At 36.9% G+C, this 25,099-nt stretch overlaps 1 protein-coding gene across 2 annotated transcripts in view; it reads right to left on the reverse strand.

The window, feature by feature from the left end:
- Positions 1-25,099, reverse strand: part of PGGT1B (protein geranylgeranyltransferase type I subunit beta) — a 60,710-nt gene that overhangs the window by 17,639 nt on the left and 17,972 nt on the right. For both annotated transcript variants that reach the window (XM_029218055.1, XM_029218056.1), the window contains exons 3-6: positions 23,379-23,446; positions 19,478-19,629; positions 17,756-17,888; positions 4,784-4,829 (exon numbers count right to left, since the gene is read on the reverse strand). In XM_029218055.1, the coding sequence (XP_029073888.1) occupies positions 4,784-4,829; positions 17,756-17,888; positions 19,478-19,629; positions 23,379-23,446 (399 nt within the window). The remainder of the gene's footprint in view (positions 1-4,783; positions 4,830-17,755; positions 17,889-19,477; positions 19,630-23,378; positions 23,447-25,099) is intronic.

Here is a 25,099-nt window from a genome sequence, read left to right on the forward strand (position 1 = left end):
AGAAAGCTAAGTAAACAGGTACACAAATAAGTACATCATTTTACTCTTAAACACCACATGAAAAAGGTAAAGTGAGGTAGATTCAAGGGAGTTGAATGCTTAGACGAAATCAGGCCAAGTAAAGTTTAATACTTCTCTTCTGGATTAAGGAGTAGAGATATTCTAAAAGAATCATGGAATCAAATGAATATATGTGAACTTTTACATTATGAATCTCAAGAGGAAAAGTAGTTTCAATCCTAGCGAAGTAGGAAAATCTAATTCTTCCAAAACACATGAACATTTTCCCCTAAAACTGTACTATCATAAAAGAATCACTAGGATAAACAGAATCATAACATTTGATAATCATGGCCTAGAAGGGTACAATGTGCCTATTTAGTTCTCGTGACAAATGGACTCCAGGCTAAGCAGGTGTTGGAGAACAGCAGTTGAGTTAAAAAGAAAAAGAAAACAGTATATTAAGTAGCATTTAGACTGCAGAATTAGGACAAAGAACACATGAAAAAACTTGATTAACATCAAACTGTAGCAGAAGTACACATTCTAAATTCAGCCTTCCCAGCTTTCGGATGCAGAGTGGAATACAGCATAACTAACTCATCGAATATGTACTGGACAACTACAATATTCAAGGGCATATGGAGTATGACATAAATAAGACACGATCAGCTTACAACCTAGCAGAGAAGGTAAACAGAAGTAAACGGTACAAACCAAGTATTACGGGAATATAGAAAAGGGAGAAATTGCTTAGGGCTGGGGGGACAAGAAACAATGAAAGATTTTACAAAGAATGTGACAGTGAAACTAAGCATAGAAAGATGGGTAAAATTTGAAGTTTAAGAAAAGGGAAATGAAGAGAAGTAGAGGGGAAGCATTTCAAGTATAGGAAAAAGAACATTAGTAAAGTCCAGGGGTGAGAAGGCATGTAAGAACATTTGGAGAATACATTTTCTCTGCAACCTAGAGCACATGGAAGGGATCTCTCACATTACAAAGCTAGGCTGGCACTGGACCACGGAGAACTACACTAAGAGATTTAAATATGGGCAGAATGGTACTGCTGAACAAGCATAGGGTTTCAAGACACTTACCTGATATGTGAGCCTAGGAGTTAAGTTACTTACCTTCTCTGAGTAAAACGACAATAATCACTGTAGTGGTTTTATACTGTGTTAACTTGGCTAAGCTAGAACTGTTTCCCAGAATCCCCTTCTTTATATGGTCTGAAGCTAGAGAAATCTGTGTGAGATCTCTAAGGTGGAAGTGAAGCAGTAGCCATTGCCCTGGTTGTGGGCACAGAAGGTAAGAGACAAGGGTAGAGGTGCTGTGAGAGTCTAGCTTGCCCTTATTCTCCCATATACTTGGAATCCAAGTTCTTTCTACTTCTTGCTCTAGTGACACCAGGCCCACGAATGGATGTACAAACAACAGCCTTCCAGTTACATTCTGGCAGCTGGATGCACCTGGCTCTCCAGATTCCCCTGCAAGGTCTCACTTGTCCACCTGTGCCAGTGCCTCAGGAGAGCTTGTCAGTGACTCTTTCCTGATCCACCTACTACCCCTTTCAGGGCCTTACTTCTCCATCTTCTTCCACAACCATGTAAAATCTTACTCCTATAATAAATTCCTAGTCTTTAATATTCATAGTGATTTTGCTTCTGATTGAATCTAACTAATACAAAGATGTCCACTCTCGGAGGGCTAGTGTGAGGATTAAGTGAGAATAACTGTTAGCTGGCACAGAGCAGCTGCTTAATAAATAAATTCTTTTCCTTTTAAGTCTGTAAAAGGTTATAAACTGGTGACTAATGGAGGACTGGTGTGACTGGCAAGTTAAGAACAACAACAAAAAACAGAACAGGAGATTAAACGCCCCAAATTCTGGATTTCTGGCTCTCTGAAAAATCAGTAGATCAGAATAGTTCCACATTCCTGAGTAGCAAAAACAGACTTGGAAGGAAGGAAAGAGCAGAATGATGGTTTTTAAAAATGTGCAGCTTGAGAGATATAAAGGTAGCTAGCTCTGCCTGGCAGGCACACAGAAAGGCAGTATGCAGCTCAGAAGCAACAGTATAGATTTGGAAACAAAGTGTGGGTGCCATCACCCCAGGGATGATTGACAAGGAACCATCTGTTAGTTCATTTAACTATGTGCCACATGTTACAAGTGTGGGAGATAAAACAGTGAATAAAACAGGCCAAAACCTCTGATCTCATGAGGCATATATTATGTGGAGACAGACAATAAACAAATAAATAAAATAAAAGTGATATGGAGAAAAATAAAGCCAGAAAGGGGGACAGAGAATGGGGTATGTATCTGTGGTTGGTGTGCAATTCTAAACAGGAGATGTGTTTGTGGGTGGTTTGCAATTTTAAAAAGGGGGCTTTTCCAAAAATATCATTTGAGCCAATACCTGAAGGATGTGAAGTGAAGCCAGGTGTTTGCTAGGGATGGGAGTGGAGGATTCTATATAGCAGGAATAGCAAGTATAAGAGTCCTGATATTTAGAAAGATGAATGATCCAAAGAAAAGAAGAAAGTTGGACTAAGATAAAGAGGTGAGAGGAAGAAACAAAAATAGTGAAGGAGCCAGAAACAACTTGTCAGGAAGAAGAACAAGAGGAATTGATACTTCAAGAAAGAAGGGGGAGAGGCTAACAGCTTCATTTGCTTCAATAAATAGAAGATGAGGAATGAGAAAAAAAACACTGGATTTGAAATGTAGACCATTCATGACTTTAAAAGAAATATTTCATTTAAGTTGCTGAATCTTACACAGAAAAATTAAAGAACAAGCCATTTGTGTAGAAGGGCAAATAGCATACCTGGACCACTATTCTAAAAAGATTAATAAAAGGAGAAAAAGGGAGAACACCATGACTTCAGAGTGCCCAATCTGCAAGACTACTTTTTAGAAAGAGGTTTCTCTTGCCAGTGTAGACAGTGATAAGATAGGGAAGGGAGGCTATACCAAAGCCTTCTAGAGTAGTACTTCTCAGCCTATCTAACCTCACAGCACACAAGAACATTAAAACGTCTGACATTTGCAGAACACACAGCGGTGACCTGAGGAGCGAGCTCCTGGCACCTAAACGGGAGCTCTAGACACCTAGGTCTTGGCTGCTCCAAAGGCTCAGGCGGCAATAGCTTGGCATGCCTACAGCCCATTTGCAGCACACCCTGTACTGTGGCACCCTGAGTAGGAAGCCCTCCTCTCGGGCTTTAGACCTTAAATCTACCAAGACAAAAAGAGTGTAAAAGGAAGATGTAAGCTTTTTGGCATGAACCACAGCCCATCAATGATGATCTTGCTGGGTGTGATCCTACTCGAGTCATACTGACTCCAAATCACTACTTGTGTGACTCAGCAAGACTTTTTTTTCCATCAGAGAGTATCATGTTTGAGCGGCCCTCTCTGTTTCATATCCCAGAGAACGTAATCCCATTTTCTGGGGAACAACAGTGTTTGTTCCACAGGTCTCCTGCACTGCAAAGTATCTCCTCCGCCTGAGTGCCCATTAACATGCTTTACGATAGTAAGCCCAGACCTCGTCTTCTCAGAAATTCTTATAGATGCCAGATTTCCTCTTTGTGCAACTACAAGTATATCCCTCCTTACCAAGTGGTGATGACCAGTGACATAATTGCTACTGCCACCCCCAATCTCATATAGACATACACAAGAATTATGATGTCCTAATTATAGTATGGCTTCAGAGGAAAATCCAAGACAGTTTTCTATACGCCCCTTAGTGACACGTATACTCTACAAATACCACCGAAGGAGGGAGTGAAAATGTCAGAGAGGGAAGAGATACCTGATAGGACAGGTCCTAGGGAAAGCACAAGGAATGTGTTTTAAAAAAATGTTTATACATGGTTTACAGTTTACAAACCAGTTTCCCTCATATCTCTAAAAATAATTTTAAAGAAAGATATAATTATTTCTACTCTGTTGATGAGGAAATCCTCAGAGAGATTAAGTAAGGGGCCTAGGCCACATAGCTAGTGTTAGGGCTGAGACCTGAATATTGATGTGTTCTTTCTACTCTATCGTGCTAGCAGAGGGATGGACACACAGGTGAGCACAAAAACACTGCTGTGATGAAGAGGAAACAAGGATTTCACTCAGAGAGCCTCCCTGATCTGGGCTCTTTTTTAAAAAAAAAAAAAGGAGCAAGGAAGTACATTTACTTCTACACGATATATTCCACTTGAAAGAGTTCAGGCTATTGATGTTTTGACAAACTAAGTGACTATCGCTCACTCTGGTTCTGCCAAAATTGAGGAAAAGTGTGAAAGGAGAGACTGTATTAAAGTACGTAGTGAACATATGCTATGTGGCAAAATGTTTTATCACTATGACTTAGGACAATTATATTAAGGAAGGTAAAAAAATTTTTTTCTTCACAAATTCATTCATTCATGTTTAATATTCTGTATCTAGCTTTTTAGTATTACACCAAAGAAGAAAACATGCTGTTTTCTAACAATATTTTAAATCATCCCAAGATGTTTTCATGCAACTAACAGCTGAAATGATCACCAGAAAGTGCTGTTTGAACATTCTGGTCTGAATAATCTCTGAATGGTTACTGACCTAGGAGAGGCTCGAGTTGGCACAGCAGTGTCAACAGAGAGAAGTAGGAAAGAAGACAGTCAGGCTGCACCAAGAGTTGAGACAGACTTCTGAGGTCCTACATGTTGAAGATACCATGATGTTATTTGAAGGAACAAAAGAAACTACATGTCCATTTATTTTAAGATGCCTTACCATGAGATTCAAGTCCAGCTCCCTGTGCCAACCCATTGTCATAGGACTGAAAAAGAAAAATATGTTCAGTTTAATAGGGAAATAATAATAAATAAATAAGTTGTCATTATGCTAATTTTTTGCCTCTTGATCTAATTTCAGTTCTCCTTTATATTTTTCAAAATATGCACTCTTTCCCACAATGAAATAGATCTAGGCATTTTCAAGTACCTGCTCTTGTCTTATTCACCAAGCCAAATCAGTAAATGTATGCACTAGGCATATTCTGAGAATAGACTGTTCAAAGATGGCACCTACATATTTAATTTCTACCCAATAAGAAGCCCCAACCTTTATTCCTCTCCCACTTTCAAGAATATATGAATTTAAGGAAAATGTAAGGATTTTATACTCCTATAACATTATAAACACAAATCTATTTTGAGGCTCTTAGGTAGCCAATGATAATGGTGCCTGCCTAAATTTGAATCTCCCCACATATCCCACAAAATCAAAACAGGATAAGAACAATACAACTACATAAAACTGAAACCTTGTCAAAGCTAGAAGACATGCTCAAGCTTCAAATTTCCTGTCTATAGAAGAAGAAACATCAAATCCCACACTCCTGACATACTTTTGCAGAGAGCAAGGGCAATCTATAAAAACTTGAGAGGAAGAGAGAGGAGGGGCGCTAATGGCAGGTCTTAGATTACCTAAAATCACTAGCTTAAATCACTAGGAAAAGCCTGAGTGTGAAATACAGGCAATCCTTGCTTTGCACAGTTCCAATATACACAGATTCCAGGTACCCCCGCTTAGTTAAGTAACATAGTATGGTTCAAATTTCAGTAATAACAATATATTAACAGTTAGCAACTGCATAAAGTACAAACTTGCTGCTAGCTCCTCAGTCCACAAACCATTACATACATAATAGATGTGTATCACAATCAGTGACCAATCACGTCACCTTTTTCAAAGTCTGTAGTAATTGGTCACTGCACGTTTTTCAGTTCACACAGACAGCAAGGTGTGGCTGTGCTGTCTCTTTGTCTTTTAGTGATAAACCCACATGATGTTTTAAAAACATAATCAAAAAAGGAGACTGGCTACCAAAGATGAAAGTGCAGTAAAGAAATGAAAAGCAGTTAACACTGAAAGTGAAATTGAGATCAAACAGAGTAATATAAGAAACAGCTATCATGACAGTGCTGGCTGATTGAGACTAGATATGCAGTCAGAAAAATCAAGTGAAGGCGAAATATCTACATAAATGAGGAAAGTGGCTCTGATGAAAAAGATGGAGATGTTCTAGAGAAGAGATGCTGGCCAAAACTTCACATAAAAGGAACTCTCAGATATTTCACAACAATGAAAATGCAAAGGACAGAATGTTGGAAGCTGATACAAACTTAGAAAGGAGTATGATCATTTACCAAGACAGAAAAGATGCCTGCTCCATATTATAAATTATATAATGAGAAGACAAACAGTGCTGTTCAAGCTACTATTGATGAATGTTTTTACACAGAAAACACTTTAATATTCAATATTGCTAATGTTTTAAATTATGATGTACTAATAAATAAACATTGGTTTTACCATTTAAAAATTCTGTGTACATTTATAACAGTAATAGTTTTTAATGTTTTGGCAAAAAATTATAAAGGTCACAGAACAAGTGTCATTTTTCCCACTGATGATTAAAATCACTGTGCATCATTTCAGCCTGCAAGACCATCATTACAGTCTGGCACTACCAGGCAAAGCGAGGATGCCTGTACTGTAGGAGCTCTGGTAACACTGAACAGTGACTACAGAGAAAAGACCGAGGAGAGTGTGCAAGTCAAGGTGGCAGCATTCAATGGGCATAAGTCTGGTGAAGACAGTTAAAAAAGGAAGGGAGAAGGGCCCACTGAAGACCAAATAAATGAAAACTCCAAAGAGCAAAATGCAAAAACCCGGGAAACAAAAGAGAACCTTTCTCCTACCAGAAAATCACAGAACTCACAAACCTTCCCCAATCACTAAACAAACAAACAAACAAAAAGACACTCTAAATTAAAGAAATCATACTTTGTTTCTCTGCACTGAAAAGAGGGCACTCTTAAACTAGGAATTCTTGTAAGAAAAAAAAAATCCACTAATGACTAAACAGAAAAAGACAAATCTACACAAAGTAACTCTGAGATGAAAACACAACAATCAGAATGAAAACATCCCAGTATAGGAAAATCTGCCTTCACCTCCAAAAAATGGTGATAAAGCAAAGGAAAACTGTAATACAGCACCCCAAACTCAATTGCATATCCTCAAATAAGCATTCGGGAATATGAAAAGAGATTTAACGTTAAAAAATGAAAAGGATAAACAGTAGGAAGAAATAAAAATTAAATGATTTCAGGAAAACATAGTAAGGGACATTTAAGAAAGGCTGAAAACAGCAAAGAGAATACAAATGAGATAAAGAAGTAAAAAGGGTCAGAGAGAAAGTGGTTGAAATGAAAGATAAGCAAAGAAAGAAAACACACTAAACTGGAATACCTAAAGAAAAAGGAAAAATAATGGACTACAAGTAGGGGTCAGCAAACTGGGGACTACAGGTTAAATTTGGCCTGTGGCCTGGTTTTGTACAGTCCTAAAGTTAAGAAAATGGTCAAACTCATTCCTAATAAAATAAATGCAAATTAAAAACACTGAGATACCATTTTTCACCCATCACATTGGTAAAAATAAAAACTGTGTGAAAACACATTCTATTGGTGACACTGTGTGGACACAGGCACTCTCATACACTGGTGGGAATATAAATTGGTTCATACCTTTTGTAGAGAAAATGGGCAATATCTGATAAACTTTATGTATGCATTTACTTTTTTTATACAGCAGGTTCTTATTAGTTATCTATTTTATACATATTGGTGTATATATGTCATTTCCAATCTCCCAATTCACCATACCCTCCGCTTTCCCCCCTTGATGTCCATACTTTTGTTCTCTACATCTGTGTCCCTATTTCTGCCTTGCAAACTGGTTCATCTGTACCATTTTTCTAGATTCCACATATACGCGTTAATATACACTATTTGTTTTTCTCTTTCTGACTTCACTCTGCATGACAGTCTCTAGGTCCATCCATGTCTCTGCAAATGACCCAATTTCGTTCCTTTTTTATGGCTGAGTAATATTCCATTGTATGCATGTACCACATCTTCTTTATCCATTCGTCTGTCGATGGGCATTTAGGCTGCTTCCATAACCTGGCTATTGTAAACAGTGCTGCAATGAACACTGGGGTGCATGTGTCTTTTTGAATTATGGTTTTCTCTGGGTATATGCCCAGCAGTGGGATTGCTGCGTCATATGGTAATTCTTTTTTTTTCCTTTATGTTTATTTTTTCATTTTGAAAAAAGCATACATACGCTTTTTAAAAATTATTAACATAAAACTCTAGAAAAGCATAACATATTTTTTTAAATTTATTTTATCAAAGGTATATACATTCATCATTTAGAAAGTTAAATGGTACTGAAAAATTTATAACAAAAATTTATAACAAAACAGTGATTCCCTGCATCATTCCTCACACTCCTCCAGTACCCTTTTCCAGAGGCAACCACTTTTCAGTATTTGGCCATTTCTTCTGGAGTATACATCTTGGTGCTTCCAAATAATATGCCTAGATCATACTGTTTCAAATTGTGACTTTTAGACATATTCTATCATTTATTATGGTAGATAAGCATCCAACTCTCTTACACCCCATTCCCCTCTGTTCCTGTGCCCCATGCTCCGAGGATACTACACTTTGCTTAAATCAACTTCTGTGATTATGTAACCTGTCTACGAAAATACAATTCACAGTTGAGCATTGTGGACTATGGTTGTTTATTTTCTTATTTTTCCTGAAATTAACTGTTACCTTTTCCCCCATTTGTGTGTTTTACTTTGTACTGAGCGTCTAATAGACACAGCTTCTGAGAGACACAGTCAACCACCATTAGACACCTACCAGTGTCTGTCTTTCTCTTGAACAGAGCCCCCCCACTCCTCCATCCTTGTCCTATCTGGGTTGAGTGCTCTCCACACTGTTGCGGAGCTGTCATCTGGGGACTTCCCTTCACTGTCAACCTTGGAACTTCCTATGTTTTTCACCTGAGTTGGATTTCTTATCTCTTCCTCTTTCTTGGTTTACTCTTTTGTTTTGGTGGAGAACATCCTCTAGGAGTCAAGGCAAAGAAGGATCTTTCCTTTGTCCCAGTGTTATGAAATTTCACAGTAATGTTCCTGGGTTTGAGCCTATTTTCATCCATTATAATGGGCCCTCAGTGGTCCTTTCAGGATATCTGGAAACTCAGATCTTTCCCTTCTGAGAAATCTTCTTGAACTTTTTTTTAACATCTTTATTGGAGTATAACTGCTTTACAATGTTGTGTTAGTTTCTGCTGTATAACAAAGTGAATCAGCTATACGTATACATATATCACCATATCCCCTCCCTCTAGAGTCTCCCTCCCACCCTCCCTATCCCACCCCTCTAGGTGGTCACAAAGCACTGACCTGCTCTCGCTGTGCTATGCGGCTGCTTCCCACTAGCTATTTTATATTTAGTAGTGTATATATGTCAATGCTACTCTCTCACGTCGCCCTAGCTTACCCTTCCCCCTACCCGTGTCCTCAACTCAATTCTCTATATCTGCATCTTTATTCCCGTCCTGCCCCTAGGGTCATAAGAAACATTTTTTTTTTTTAGATTCCATATATACGTGTTAGCATACGGTAGTTGTTTTTCTCTTTCTGACTTACTTCACTCTGTATGACAGACTCTAGGTCCATCTACCTCACTACAAATAACTCAATTTCATTTCCTTTTATGGCTGAGTAATATTCCATTGTATATATGTGCCACATCTGCTTCATCCATTCATCGGCCGATGGACACTTAGGTTGCTTCCATGTCCTGGCTATTGTAAATAGTGCTGCAGTGAACATTGGGGTACATGTCTCTTTTTGAATTATGGTTTTCTCAGGGTATATGCCCAGTAGTGGGACTGCTGGATCATATGGTAGTTCTATTTTTAGTTTTCTAAGGAACCTCCATACTGTTCTCCATAGCGGCTGTATCAATTTACATTCCCACCAACAGTGCAAGAGGGTTCCCTTTTCTCCACACCCTCTCCAGCATTTGTTGTTTGTAGACTTTTTCATGATGGCCATTCTGACCGGTGTGAGGTGATACCTCATTGTAGTTTTGATTTGCATTTCTCTAATGATTAGTGATGTTGATCAGCTTTTCATGTGCCTCTTGGCCATCTGTATGTCTTCTATGGAGAAATGTCTATTTAGGTCTTATGCCCATTTTTTGATTGGGGTGTTTGTTTTTTTAATATTGAGCTGCATGAGCTGTTTATATATTTTGCAGATTAATCGTCTGTCCATTGCTTCATTTGCAAATATGTTCTCCCATTCTGAGGGTTGTCTTTTCGTCTTGTTTATAGTTTCCTTTGCTGTGCAAAAGCTTTTAAGTTTCATTAGGTCCCATTTGTTTTTGTTTTTATTTCCATTACTCTAGGAGGTAGGTGATAAAAGATCTTGCTGTGATTTATGTCGAAGTGTTCTTCCTATGTTTTCCTCTAAGAGTTTGATAGTGTCTGGCCTTACATTTAGGTCTTTAATCCATTTTGATTTTATTTTTGTTTATGGTGTTAGGGAGTGTTCTAATTTCATTTTTTTACATGTAGCTGTCCAGTTTCCCCAGCACCACTTACTGAAGGAATTGTCTCTTCTCCATTGTATAGCCTTGCTTCCTTTGTCATAGATTAGTTGACCATAGGTGCGTGGGTTAATCTCTGGGCTTTCTATCCTGTTCCATTGATCTATATTTCTGTTTTTGTGCCAGTACCATATTGTCTTCATTACTGTACCTCTGTGGTATAGTCTGAAGTCAGGGAGTCTGATTCCTCCAGCTTCGTTTATTTCCCTCGAGATTGCTTTGGCTGTTCGGGGTCTTTTTTGTCTCCATACAAATTTTAAGATTTTTTGTTCTAGTTCCGCAAAAAATGCCATTGGTAGTTTGATAGGGGTTGCATTGAATCTGTAGATTGCTTTGGGTAGTATAGTCATTTTCACAATATTGATTCTTCCAATCCAAGAACATGGTATATCTCTCCATCTGTCTGTGTCATCTTTGATTCCTTTCATCACTGTCTTATTGTTTTCTGAGTACAGGTCTTTTACCTCCTTAGGTAGGTTTATTCCTAGGTATTTAATTTTTTTTGTGGCAATGGTGAATGGGATCGCTTCCTTAATTTCTCTTTCTGATCTTTCGTTTTAGTGTCTAGGAATGCAAGAGATTTCTGTGCATTAATTTTGTATCTTGCAATTCCACCAAATTCATTGATTAGCTCTAGCAGTTTTCTGCTGGCATCTTTAGGATTTTCTGTGTATAGTATCATGTCATCTGCAAACAGTGACAGTTTTACTTCTTCTTTTCCGATTTGGATTCCTTTTATTTCTTTTTCTTCTGATTGCCGTGGCTAGGACTTCCAAAACTATGTTGAATAATAGTGGCGAGAGTGGACATCCTTATCTTGTTCCTGATCTTAGAGGAAATGCTTTCAGTTTTTCACCATTGAGAATAATACTTGCTGTGGGTTTGTCGTATATGGCCTTTATTATGTTGAGGCACGTTCCCTCTATAACCACTTTCTGAAGAGTTTTTATCCTAAATGGTGTTGAATTTTGTCAAAACCTTTTTCTGTATCTATTGAGATGATCATATGGCTTTTATTCTTCAATCTGTTAATATGGCGTATCACACTGATTGATTTGCGTATGCTGAAGAATCCTTGCATCCCTGGGATAAATCCCACTGGATCATGGTGTATGATCCTTTTAATGTGTTGTTGGATTCTGTTTGCCAGTATTTTGTTGAGTGTTTTGCATCTATATTCCTCAGTGATATTGGTCTGTAATTTTTTTTGGTAGATCTCTGTCTAGTTTTGGTATCAGGGTGATGGTGGCCTAGTAGAATGAGTTTGGGAGTGTTCCCTCCTCTGCAATTTTTTGGAAGAGTTTGAGAAGGATGGGTGTTAGCTCTTCTCTAAATGTTTGATAGAATTCACCTGTGAAGCTATCTGGTCCTGGACTTTTGTTTGTTGGAAGATTTTTAATCACAGTTTCAATTTCATTACTTGTGATTGGTCTGTTCATATTTTCTATTTCTTCCTGGTTCAGTCTTGGAAGGTTATACCTTTTGAAGAATTTGTCCATTTCTTCCAGATTGTCCATTTTATTGGCACAGAGTTGGTTGTAGCAGTCTTTTATGATGCTTTGTATTTCTGCAGTGTCCATTGTAACTTCTTTTTCATTTCTAATTTTATTGATTTGCGTCCTCTCCCTCTGTTTCTTGATGAGTCTGGCTAAAGTTTTATTAATTTTGTTTACCTTCTCAAAGAACCAGCTTTCAGATTTATTGATCTTTGCTACTGTTTTCTTTGTTTCAATTTCATGTATTTCTGCTCTGATGTTTATGATTTCTTTCCTTCTACTAACTTTGGGTTTTGTTTGTTCTTCTTTCTCTAGTTCCTTTAGGTGTAAGGTTAGATTGTTTATAGGTTTTGGATCATCGTGTTTTTGTTGTCATTTGTGTCTAAGTATTTTCTGATTTCTTCTTTGATTTCTTCAGTGATCTCTTGGTTATTTAGTACATATTGTTTAGCCTCCATGTGTTTGTTTTTTACTGTTTTTTTCCCTGTAATTTATTTCTAATCTCATAGCGTTGTGGTTGGAAAAGATGCTTGATATGATTTCAATTTTCTTAAATTTACCGAAGCTTTATTTGTGACCCAAGATGTGATCTATCCTTGAGAATGTTCCATGTGCACTTAAGAAAGTGTAACCTGCTGTTTTCAGATGGAATGTCCTATAGATATCAATGAAATCTATCTGGTATATTTTGTCATTTAAAGCTTGCGTTTCCCTATTAATTTTCTGTCTGGATGATCTGTCCATTAGTGTAACTGAGGTGTTAAAGTCCCCCACTATTATTGTGTTACTGTCGATTTCCTCTTTTATAGCTTTTAGCATCTGCCTTATGTATTGAGGTGCTCCTATGTTGGGTACATATATGTTTGTAATTGTTATTGTCTTCTTCTTGGATTTTGGTCCCTTGATCATTAGGTAGTGTCCTTTCTTGTCTTTTGTAACATTCATTAATTTAAAGTCTATTTTATGTGATATAAATATTGCTACTCCAGCTTTCTATTGATTTCCACTGCATGCAATATCTTTTTCCATCCTCTCACTTTCAGTCTGAATGTGTCCCTAGGTCTGATGTGAGTCTTTTGTAGACAGCATATATATGGATCTTGTTTTTCTATCCATTCAGTGAACCTGTGTCTTTTGGTTGGAGTATTTAATCCATTCACATTTAAGGTAATTATCAATATGTATATTCCTATTTTCTTAATTGTTTTGGGTTTGTTTTTGTATGTCCTTTTTTTCTCTTGTGTTTCCCACTTAGAGAAGTTCCTTTAGCATTTGTTGTAGAGCTGGTTTGGTGGTGCTGAATTCTCTTAGCTTTTGCTTGTCTGTAAAGCTTTTGATTTCTCTGTCGAATCTGAATGAGATCCTTGCCAGGTAGAGTAATCTTGATTGTTGGTTGTTCCCTTTCATCACTTTAAAATATCCATGTCACTCCCTTCTGCCTTGTAGAGTTTCTGCTGAGAAATAAGCTGTTAATAACCTTATGGGAGTTCCCTTGTATGTTATTTGTCGTTTCTCCCTTGCTGCTTTTAATAGTTTTTGTTTGTCTTTAATTTATGGCAATTTGATTACTATGTGTCTCGGCATGTTTCTCTTTGGGTTTATCCTGCCTGGGACTCTCTGCGCTTCCCGGACCTGGGTGGCTATTTCCTTTCCCACATTAGGGAAGTTCTAGACTATAATCTCTTCAAATATTTTCGTGGGTCCTTTCTCTCTCTCTTCTCCTTCTGGGACCCCTATAATGCAAATATTGGTGCATTTAATGTTGTTCCAGAGGTCTCTTAGGCTGTCTTCATTTATTTTCATTCCTTTTTCTTTATTCTGTTCCGTGGCAATGAATTCCACCGTTCTGTCTTCCAGGTCACTTATCCGTTCTTCTGCCTCAGTTATTCTGCTATTGATTCCTTCTAGTGTATTTTTCATTTCAGTTATTGTATTGCTCATCTCTGTTTGTTTGTTCTTTAATTCTTCTAGGTTGTTGTTAAACATTTCTTGCATCTTCTTGATCTTTGCCACCATCCTTTTTCTGAGGTCCTGGATCATCTTCACTCTCATTATTCTGAATTCTTTTTCTGGAAGGTTGCCTATCTCCACTTCATTTAATTGTTTTTCTGGGGTTTTATCTTGTTCCTTCATCTGGTACACAGTCCTCTGCCTTTTCATTTTGTCCATCTTTCTGCGTATGTGGTTTTTCGTTCCGCAGGATGCAGGATTGTAGTTCTTGCTTCTGCTGTCTGACCTGTGGTGGATGAGGCTATCTAAGAGACTTGTGCAGGCTTCCTGATGGGAGGGATTGGTGGTGGGTAGACGTGGGTTTTGCTCTGATGAGCAGAGCTCAGTTAAAACTTCAATCCACTTGTCTGCTGATGGGTGAGGCTGAGTTCCCTCCCTGTTGGTTGTTCAGCCTGAGGTGACCCAGCACTGGAGCCTACAGGCTCTTTGGTGGGGCTAATGGTGGACTCTGGGAGGGCTCATGCCAAGGAGTACTTCCCAGAACTTCTGCTGCCAGTGTCCTTGTCCCCACGGTGAGCCACAGCCTCCCCCCACCTCTGCAGGAGACCCTCCAACACTAGCAGGTAGGTCTGGTTCAGTCTCCTATGGGTCACTGCCCCTTCCCCCTGGGTCCTGATACACACACTACTTTGTGTGTGCCCTCCAAGAGTGGAGTCTCTGTTACCCCCAGTCCTGTCAAAGTCCTGGCATCAAATCCCGCTGGCCTTCAAAGTCTGATTCTCTGTGAATTCCTCCTCCCATTGCTGGACCCGTACGTTGGGAAGTCTGACATGGGGCTCAGAACCTTCACTCCAGTGTGTGGACTTCTGTGGTCTAACTGTTTTCCAGTTTGTGAGTCACCCACCCAGTGGTTATGGGATTTGATTTTACTGTGATTGTGCCCCTACCGTCTCGTTGCAGTTTCTCCTTTGTCTTTGGACGTGGGGTATCTTTTTTGGTGAGTTCCAGTGTCTTCCTGTCGATGACTGTTCAGCAGTTAGTTGTGATTCTGGTGCTCTTGCAAGAGGGAGTGAGTGCATGTCCTTCTACTCCGCCACTTTGAACCAATCCCCCCGTATGCATTTACTTTTTGATTAAGCAATTCCACTGCTAGGAATTTATTCTGAAGTTATATCCCCAACAATACATAAATACACATGTATAAGGTATGAATTTTAACACTGTTCGCATTTGGAAAATATGTAACCTATATACAGAAGAGTTGGAAAAAGCTATGATATGTGCACATGATGGAGTACTACAAAACTGTTAAAAAAGAAATGAGGAAAATTTCTATGACCTGATATAGAGTGGTTTTCAAGCTATATTGTTAAATGTAAAAAGCAAACTGAAAAAAGTACTCTTTTGAGTAAGAAAGCAGAAATAAAAATGTACATATCTGTTCATCAAAAAGAAGTACAGGGAGGCCTAACCAAAAACTAATGAGAACGTTTACCTACAGAGTGAATGGGAACAAGGTGGTAAACATGGGAGTTAGGAAGGGGGTGGAGATAGAAGGAACAGGAAGCCCTGTGAGTTACACATCTCTGAATATAACTTTTTGTATAGTTATGACTTTCAAAACCGAGTTAATATTTCACATATTAAAGAAATAAAATCAACAAAGTTGGGGGGGAATCCTAAAATAGAATCCAAACAGAAACAAATAAACAACTTTATTTCAAATAAATTAACATAAACAAACTAAAGGTTGGGGGTGGAGGGAATAAAAGAAGTAACTCAAGTGTTTCTTAAATGTAACATTTTGACTATATACCTTCAGGCTCTAAACAAAAAGAACCAATGCATTCTGGATAATAGTAGACAGGTTTGTCACTCTCTGAGAAGGGAGTTACAAATGAAAAAAGGAAGGTTAAAATGAACCTAGTGGTATTGGATTAAAACTTGAGGTATTAGTGTGAACTCACGGTTTTTGATTGATAGAGAAAAAGATATAGATGTGTATAAGTGTGTAAGGGGGATGTCTGTGTATACATATATACATTTCCTACCTCTGAGAGAGGGGCTAGAAGCAGTGATATCCCAGTACCAATAAGCACATTTTGTGCCCAAATCGTGGTTTCTAAACATCACCCTCCAATAAGAACTAAAACTCCTTGAAGAAATGACCAATTTCAGAACTGAGGCTGGGAAATTAAACTATGTACCTGGAATATCTTGTACCAGAAGACAAGGAGGTGCTCAAAGAATGAAGGGGACATACCAAAAGGGCACAAGGGGTTTTTGCTGGCTGAAGGGGTGAAGGGGTTTTTGCTGGCTGAATCTGGGACAGCATCAAAATAAATAATGATAGTTACAGATAATAACCCATTGAGTAAAACAAGAATCTAGAGTGCCTGTTTAAATTAAATAAATAAATAAGTAGATAAAGGTGAAGGGAAGGCTTTCCATAACTGTAGAATTTTAACTGATAATTACAGAATGAATGATAGAGCTGGAAAATATCAATGCATACTAATACTAGTGGAAAAGTTTGATGAGGGACAGGATATTTATACAGTCTCCAAGTATCTCACCATGAGATACTAAATAATTACAAAGGGAAAAATGCTAACTTTACAGAGGAAAATCTGGCATACACCACCTTAACCAAGTGATTAAAGTTAACATCACCAATAATAGAGCAAATCAACATGTTGTATCTCCAAATACAATGCACTGAGAAGAACATGGTGTTATTTCTGCAATATTCATGCCAAAATGTATATCTCCCACTTTTGTCTATAACATAAATCTCCTTTCCTCTTAAAACTCCTTTTATAAAGCAGAAACTAACACACCATTGTAAAGCAATTATACTCCAATAAAGATGTTAAAACTCCTTTAAAGGTTTCGTCTTTCTGCCTCCACAGGCTTTTAAAAACCTGTGCTATTATAGATTCTATAAAATCTGATTCACATTCACACATTCAATTAAAAATAACTCCATTCCTCTAAGAACTTACATTTTTGTTCTGAAATGTGGACTAGTAAAAGTTGAATTAACAGCCTAAAATATTCTAATCTATAAAAATTTCATATTTAGGAAGTAAAATAGACCTGGGAAGCAGCACTTCTATTTCTCTGGTTGTATATGAGAGACTAAGAAGTAGAGCAAAGGATAGTTCTGGCTGAGACTAAACTAAGTTTTCCTTACTATTGTTGATAAAAAGACTAAATTGTATTGTGTGAAAGAATAAAATTTCTACTTGATATTCTCCTTAAAATAAACCTTAGAGTAAAAAAAAACCCACATAAAAGTATTAAGAAACCAAAAGTGATCCAAAAATCTACTGTCAGCCCAGTCAATCTTGCTAGTCAAAATAGCTTAAGGAACTCACACCTCACACCCAATATAGGAATAATCTCACCAAGGGCACTGTAATTCTCCTTTATGCTTGGCTGCGACTTCCCAATGATCCCTATTAAGATAGGTTATCAACATTTACCTTTGAGATTTTACTATTTTTTGCTTCTAAGGCTGACTAATCTCTTTCTGCTAAAGACAGTTTCTTTGGACACAATCAGATTACATTTAAAATTTAACGGCTAAAGAGTCAAACTTTCCTTGAATATTATTCTTAAATGGCTATTCTGATATATGATGTACCCAGAAAGCAATCTTATTATCCTTATTTCCAAATTATTGCTAGAAGAGATGAGGCATGCCCCAGCCCCCATATATCAGCAGTAATAACTTAAAGCAGAGTCAATTTATCAACATAACTCACCATACTTCTTCTAATATAGTTGATGGCTTTTTTCATATCCATGCCAGACCAGTTGTTGAGCATATAGCAAATACAGGAAGCACAGTATACAAATCGCATGTCATTTTCACTGCCTTCAGGTACTGCACAAAAACTGAAAATAATAACCATATGATTTACTGCACTATAATTTATTTTTTTGTAGGGGGGTTAGTTAGAAACACCTACTTCATGTCTTCACTCACAGAAAAAGCTATCACTAAATACAGATTTAAAAACCATATACTACTTGTATTATTCAATAAAGGACTATTAATTTGAGTAATATAAAACTATCTCTAAATCAACACTGTACTCCCAAGTTCAATTTCTGGGTAGCTTAACATACTAACACAGTTACTCTTTCCCAGATGCCACCACTCAGAGTAAGTTTCTTTGCTCTCAGCCATGGAAAGCTATGGCACAGTGGCTTGAGAATTAATAGCAGAAAAAGTAGCAGGGCCCTATTGGGTAGTAAGAAATTCTCAAGTCCAAGTTCTGCTTATGTGAAATTTCTTCTCAATGTATATATACAGATAACCATTAATTAACTGATCATATTGGTTTTTGTTTTTGTTTTTGTTTTTGTTTTTGTGGTACGCGGGCCTCTCACCATTGTGGCATCTCCCGTTGCGGAGCACAGGCTCTGGACGCGCAGGCCCAGCAGCCATGGCTCACGGGCCCAGCCGCTCCGCAGCACATGGGATCCTCCCAGACCAGGGTATGAACCAGCGTCCCCTGCATCGGCAGGCGGACTCTCAACCACTGCGCCATCAGGGAAGCCCCGATCATATTGTTTTAATTTTCACATATTTAATTAGTTTTAGAGAAGTACATAATAGTTTGTATTTCATATCTATTCTTTTATTTATAAATAAGGATAAGATAGCAGTGACCAAAGACTATAATGAATTATTGAGAAATTAGTCACATGTACTTGCTGAGGTAAATATTTAGTTTTATAGTATTTCCAATTAATGTCAATTTACCTTATATGTTTCCACTAATTTTCCCCTCATCAACAGCAGTGTTTTTAAAATACTGACAGGAAAATAGACACAGCAGTAGATGGGCTACAGCAATAACAACGTGGCAGGATTTGTTTGCAAAGTCTTTTCTTTAGATAGCATCACTACTGCTTTATCACTTCCTAAACTTAAAAAAAATGTTTCACCTTAAAACTTTTTTTTTGTTAGACACACCACTTAAACCATCAAATATTAATGAACTCACTACTTTTTCTATCCTTTAATAATATCACAGAAACTACCTACACTAGACTATAATAATATTCAATGTTCATCCCTTTTTCCCCCATCACTATGTCTTAAGGCATAAAAGTTTAGATTAAATGTATGTCTGCTTCAAAATGTCCATTTTTTTAACCCAGAATGTAAATTAAAGTAGATCCTAATCCTGAAACTATTAAACCATTTATTTATGGATCTATTATCGCCTTTAAAAAAAAGAAAAATGAACTAAGAAAAAATGGAATTGTTATTGTGATTACTTTTATTTTCATTCACATAAGAAATATTTCACTGATTAGGCACTTAAACCGTATGTATACAGTGAACTTTAGGTGGTTCTAATAAGAGTTTATGATAAACTCTACAATTCTAGTATAGTATTATATCTATTTTTAATTCCAAATGAATTTTCTTAAAAAAAAAAAAAAGACAAGTAACAAAGAATGACCCATACCTTCCATCTTCTAGCTGAAGGGCTCTCAAGCCTGCTAAGCAAGCTTCTTTATTTACTCGGCTTAGGTCATCTCCAAGAATAACTAAGCATGAAAGGCCAGTGTAGGTCATTGCTATGTGGCCACTATCATAAGGATGAGCTGTTCCAGGATTCTAGATTCAAAATTAATAATGTTAATTAGAAAACTGAAATGAGATCTTATTTCATTATGCAATTTGACAAGGTTTTAGTAAACAGTAAAATTAAATGTTGTTTATACTGATTTGCATAGACATCTGATAGAGACAAACAAAACTCAATTTCGTGTATGTCTCAACATAAGTATTATTGAATACTTTCCAGGCTACATAATTTTCAATTTTATCCTCAAGTTTATGGAAGTAGATCTGATATTCAAATAAGCCAAATTATTTCAACCTCCTATTTGACCAACCATATCACTTATAATTTAAGTCTTATAAAGTTAGAAAAGCATGTAGAAATAATTATTTTTTATGCTGTGCAAATTCAAATTAAATACCACAGTAGTGATCACCATTTAAAAATCCTACAAAACAATACAGTTGAAAAACATTATTCTATTCTCATATGGTTTAATTATTTGAGTCTCTAATAATATTAACACTTAGAATGACAAAAAAATGCAAAGAAGAGCTCAAGATACTAATATTGAAAAATTCTCTAGAAATAAAACAATCTAATTTTTAAAGTTTAAATTACCAAATGAGTATTGATTGCAAAAAGTCTTTTGTGAAGACTGTTAGACTAGTAATTGCCCAGGCAGAGCTGGGGAGTCAAACTAGGAAACTCATATAACCAGAGTATTTATTAGATTAGTTTCACTGATTTGACTGTTTCAACAAAACTATCAACAGTTATCAAACATCTCTTAAGGTTTATAAAATATGTGACTCCTTGTAGGAAATCCTGTAGACTCTAGCTGGCACTGGCATAGATAAAATTAATTTAAAAACTTATTAAAGTAAAAGTATAAATGTAAAACCAAGTAACTTTACATTCTGCAATACACAAAGCATTTAAAGTTTTATAATTATTTTCAACAGCCAATCCTGTTTGGTTATTTTAAAAAGATGATTTCACTTAAAAAATGTAAAATTTCACATTGTACTATTTCTCAGTTTAAGAGAGTTTTAATTTTGATAGAATAAGAGTGTATTTTAAATTCATCTTTCTCACAGGATTTCCTTCTGTTTTAGTTTGGGCTCATCAATAATTGCTTCAAATACTAGAATAACTGCCCATAACATTAGAAAGTTAAAATGAAGCTTGTACCAAGATTTTGGTTAAAACAGACTCCTCTGCTTTCTACAATAAATGCTAACTTCTACACTACTGTAAGGCATCAAATCCTGGCTCTACTACTCACTGCTGCATTTCCTCATTCTGGAACATGGAGATATTAGTACCTCTTTCACAGGGTTACTGTGAGGATTAAATAAAATTACTGTCTATACAGATGCTAGTTATCTTACTGATGATGATGCAAGTGCAAGGCAAATATCAAAAGGGCCACTACTTCTTTGGAGTCACGACTCAAGGGTCTTGAAACCACTAGTGACTTAATCAGAATACTTTGCTGCTCACTGACCTTCTGTAGTTCTTCATAGAATAAGTTTGCAAAGGTGTTCAATATCCTCTATAATCTGAACTCACCCCACCCATCCAGCCTTACATATACAATTCCTTATATGGTCTCACAAATACAACAAGCAAATTTTCACTGTGGTATTTCTTTCACTCTGAGCTCCTCCTTAGAACTCAAGCTTTAATACTCCTGGATATCCTATTCCACATTTATAATTGCCTCCTTAGAAATCCTGTAACATTTCATTTTTTCGTACTCAAACTAAGTATCTGCTACGTTAAAAACACTGTGGGGAATCCGAACAGAAATCAAATGTGGACCTTAACCTTGAAGGGAGAAGAGGGCTACTTGAATAAGTACACTACAAAGTAGAATGCTGTATGTGTCACGATGGAGATAGAATAATACATGGATAAAGGATTGTTTTCTGCAGCAGAAGAGGAGCTTGGTTAGGTACAGGTGAAGAGGCGGCGTTACAGGTAGAAGGAAAAGTAAAAGGAAAGCAGAGAAGGAAGATTCCAGGCTATGTAGTATGTGTTAAGGACAGTACATAATTTAATAGAGAATATGGGATTTGCTGAAGGAAAACAGTGAGAAAAGGGGGTTGAGAAGATCCATTAGTGTTTCTCAAAAAGTGTTCTATGGCCACTAAAGGTCCTGGACATTTTTCAGGTAAGTGAATGGCCCATAGGTGGTTTCAGACGAAAAAGCGAAGATACTATTTACATACTGTATTGAAAAATCGTATGTGCCTCCTCAGATTCTCTTGGCTTCATCTGTCTCCTGGATTCTCAGCCACCACCCTAAGTGACAACTCCTTGTGGCCCTATATGATTCCAGCTAGAGTCTCTAGCTCCCTCTAGCACTTAAGATTCAGATTAATGCAACACAGAATGGAATGAGACCTAGCTTCCCCAGAAAATGCCAGGGTCTCGATGAATTAAGGGCCCAAAATGGGTTTCAGGAGACTCTGTGAATCAAAGGCAAAAAATGTTTTCTCCTTACATTTTATCCTTTTGTTTCGAAAATGCCTTGGAAGGGGGTGAGAGAGTAAGGGGGCTGTCTCTTAAAAGTAATGTTATCAAAGAACTGTTTTACCCCAACAAGTTTAAGTATACATCTGTATAGGGTATGGTGCTGTATAATGGTCATTATTATCAGTGTCATGACTTTTAGATATCCTGTCCATTATGACTAAATGGAGAGCTACCTCTATTCAGGACTGGCTTAAGTTGGAAAGTATTATATGTATGGGGGAAAAGGACAATTTTTATGGATCCTTAGTTTCTAGATTCTCTGAAACTAAGAGAATGTATGCAATTGGCATACATGATTGGAGACACCTTAGCAAAGTCATATGACTTTGACACAGGCATGGGCAGAGGAAGAAAGTTGAAGCAGTGCCTCTATCAAATCATGTCACCTTTTCCAAAATCACTGCTATTTATTCCAAAATTTTGAAGCAGAGTATGGAAAAATTGGCAACATGTCATTTACCTTCAGCTTGGAAAGGGATATAAATCTTGATGTACTCAGTGTAGCCAGATATTGGCTTGTAACCATTATATAAGCAGACTGACCCCCATCAAGGAAAAAGTTTCTATTTTGTGAGGTCTCTTTCCACAAAATGATGAAGTTTTGCTCTGCCTTCTATTGTAGAAAAATATTTTATGCACAGATGAAACACCTACAAAAGTTTGTTTGGGGTCTGCTTCTTTGAAGAAGAAAAAAAGCTTCTCATATGTTAGGATTCACTGCTTTCTATACCTGCATGTGCTGGTACCAAAGCCTCTGCCTATAAGTCTGAAGACAGTCTGCCTACCGTCAGGAAGGTCATCATAATTCATCACTACTTGGGTCTCCAATCACTGCTTAGCAAGAGCTTTCTCTTTCATTCCTAAGAAATGTGAACCAAATATAAAGTCCTTCTGTAACACATGGTTCATTGGTTTCTTAGAGAACAAGAATCATGTTCTTGAGTGCTTTATTTCCATTTTCTCCAAGAAATCACCAATAATTTTTACACACACACACACACACACACACAATAGTAAGAAAGACAATTTTTTAACAACAGGAATTTCTGTTCATTTATATACTGTGCATTCTTCTAGAAGTAAGGTGGGTATAGCTTTCCCTTAAAAAGTTCCAGTTCATAACACACAGTTTATTAGACAGTATTTAGCTACACTGAAACTTGGAGGCCTGGTTCTTTCTGTTACTTTCTTAGTTTTCTTTCTTACTAAAATCTCTCCACTCCCTCTCCTCCTTCCTCCTAATGCAAAGAGAACTAACCTTTGATGGATTGAATGGAATACCCAGGTATGAAGAGCCTCGGAAACCACAGCGATTTAGATTTGATCCTGGAAAATAAAAATATGTACTTATTTTAAATGTAACTTATTTTTGTACAGATTCTAAAGCAGTTCAGTTATACAGTCTCTCAGAAACAGAGTATTTTAGTACCAAAGTTTTGTCACTGTCTCCATTTTCATGCTAGGCAACACTGAATGTCTGCTCTAGGAGCTTTATGGGAATTTCTTCATTTAATTTCCAAACCAGTCCAAACCAAAACAATGACCTCCTACCAGGTACCTTTAATTTAAGCCTAACTCACTGAGTACAAAATGCTTTCATACTTTTCCTAAATGACCATTTTCATGTCATCAACATATTCAATCCCTCATGTTACAGAACAGAAAGCAGAAGCCCAGATGTTAAGTGACATGTTCAAGGTAATAGCTGGTTAGCAACATAAAAGGATCTAGAAACCTAATGTCCCATCTAGTGCCTTTTTACTTTAACTCATGGCTTCTTTACAGGGGAGCAAGGTAAAGGTATAAACTGCTCTACAGTCACAGAAAATATATGTACTTTGTATTTTAGTATTAGACCTTCATTCTAAGTCCAATACTTTGCTTTGAAGTACAAAAGAACACTGTAAGTTAGCACTTAGTCTCTAGTTATTCAAACTATGTTTACTCACACTGATATTTTTCCTACCTAAAATTTTTCAAGATGTCAATGGAATATAACTGGGAACTTAACAAAGGAAATATCTACATCCATGAAAAGGGAACTCTTGTGACTACTGCTGGGAATGTAAATCGTTGCAGCCACTATGGAAAACAGTATGGAGGTTCCTCAAAATATTAAAAATAGAACCACCATGATCCAGCAATTTCACTTCTGGGTATATATATCCCCCCAAAAATGACATCATTATCTCAAAGAGATATCTGTACTCCCACGTTCATTGCAGCATTATTCACAACAGCCAAGGCGTGAAAACGACCTAAGTGTCCAAAGATGGATGAATGGATAGAGAAAATGTGAGCTATATACAGATAAAATGTCATATGTGTTACACATACACAGACACAAACAGACACACACACACACACAAGGGAATATTATTCAGCCATCAAAAAGACAGAAATCCTGCCTTTTACAACAACATGAATGAGCCTTGAGGGCATTATGCTAAGCGAAATAAACCAGACAGAGAAAGACATATAGTGTATGTTCTTACTTATATGTGTAATCTAAAAAAGCTGAACTCATAGAAATAGAGAGTAGAATAGTAGTTGTCAGGGCTGGCAGCGGAGATGTTGGCCAAAGGGTACAAACTTTTAACTATAAGATGAATAAGTTTTGGGGATTTAATGTTATGTACAGCATGGTGATTATAGTTAACAATACAGTATTGTATACTTGGAAGTTAAGACCTTAAATAATAAACCTTAAATTTTATCACCACACACACAAAAAGGCAATTATGTAAAGGGAATGGAGGTGCTAACTAACCTTATTGTGGTAATCATTTCACAGTATATATGTGTATCAAATAATCATGCTGTACACCTTAAATTTATATATATGTCAATATTATCTCCAGAAAGCTGGAAAAAAATTAAAAAATATAAATGAAAAAAATGGTCATACCCACAATAAGAAAATAATTATGGTTTTGAGAACTATTATAAAATCAGCATGATAAAAATAGAAGGTAGGAA

Source organism: Monodon monoceros, unplaced genomic scaffold (assembly GCF_005190385.1).
Source record: "Monodon monoceros isolate NGI ecotype Baffin Bay Population unplaced genomic scaffold, NGI_Narwhal_1 Super_Scaffold_12, whole genome shotgun sequence".
NCBI classification, from domain to species: Eukaryota; Metazoa; Chordata; class Mammalia; order Artiodactyla; family Monodontidae; genus Monodon; species Monodon monoceros.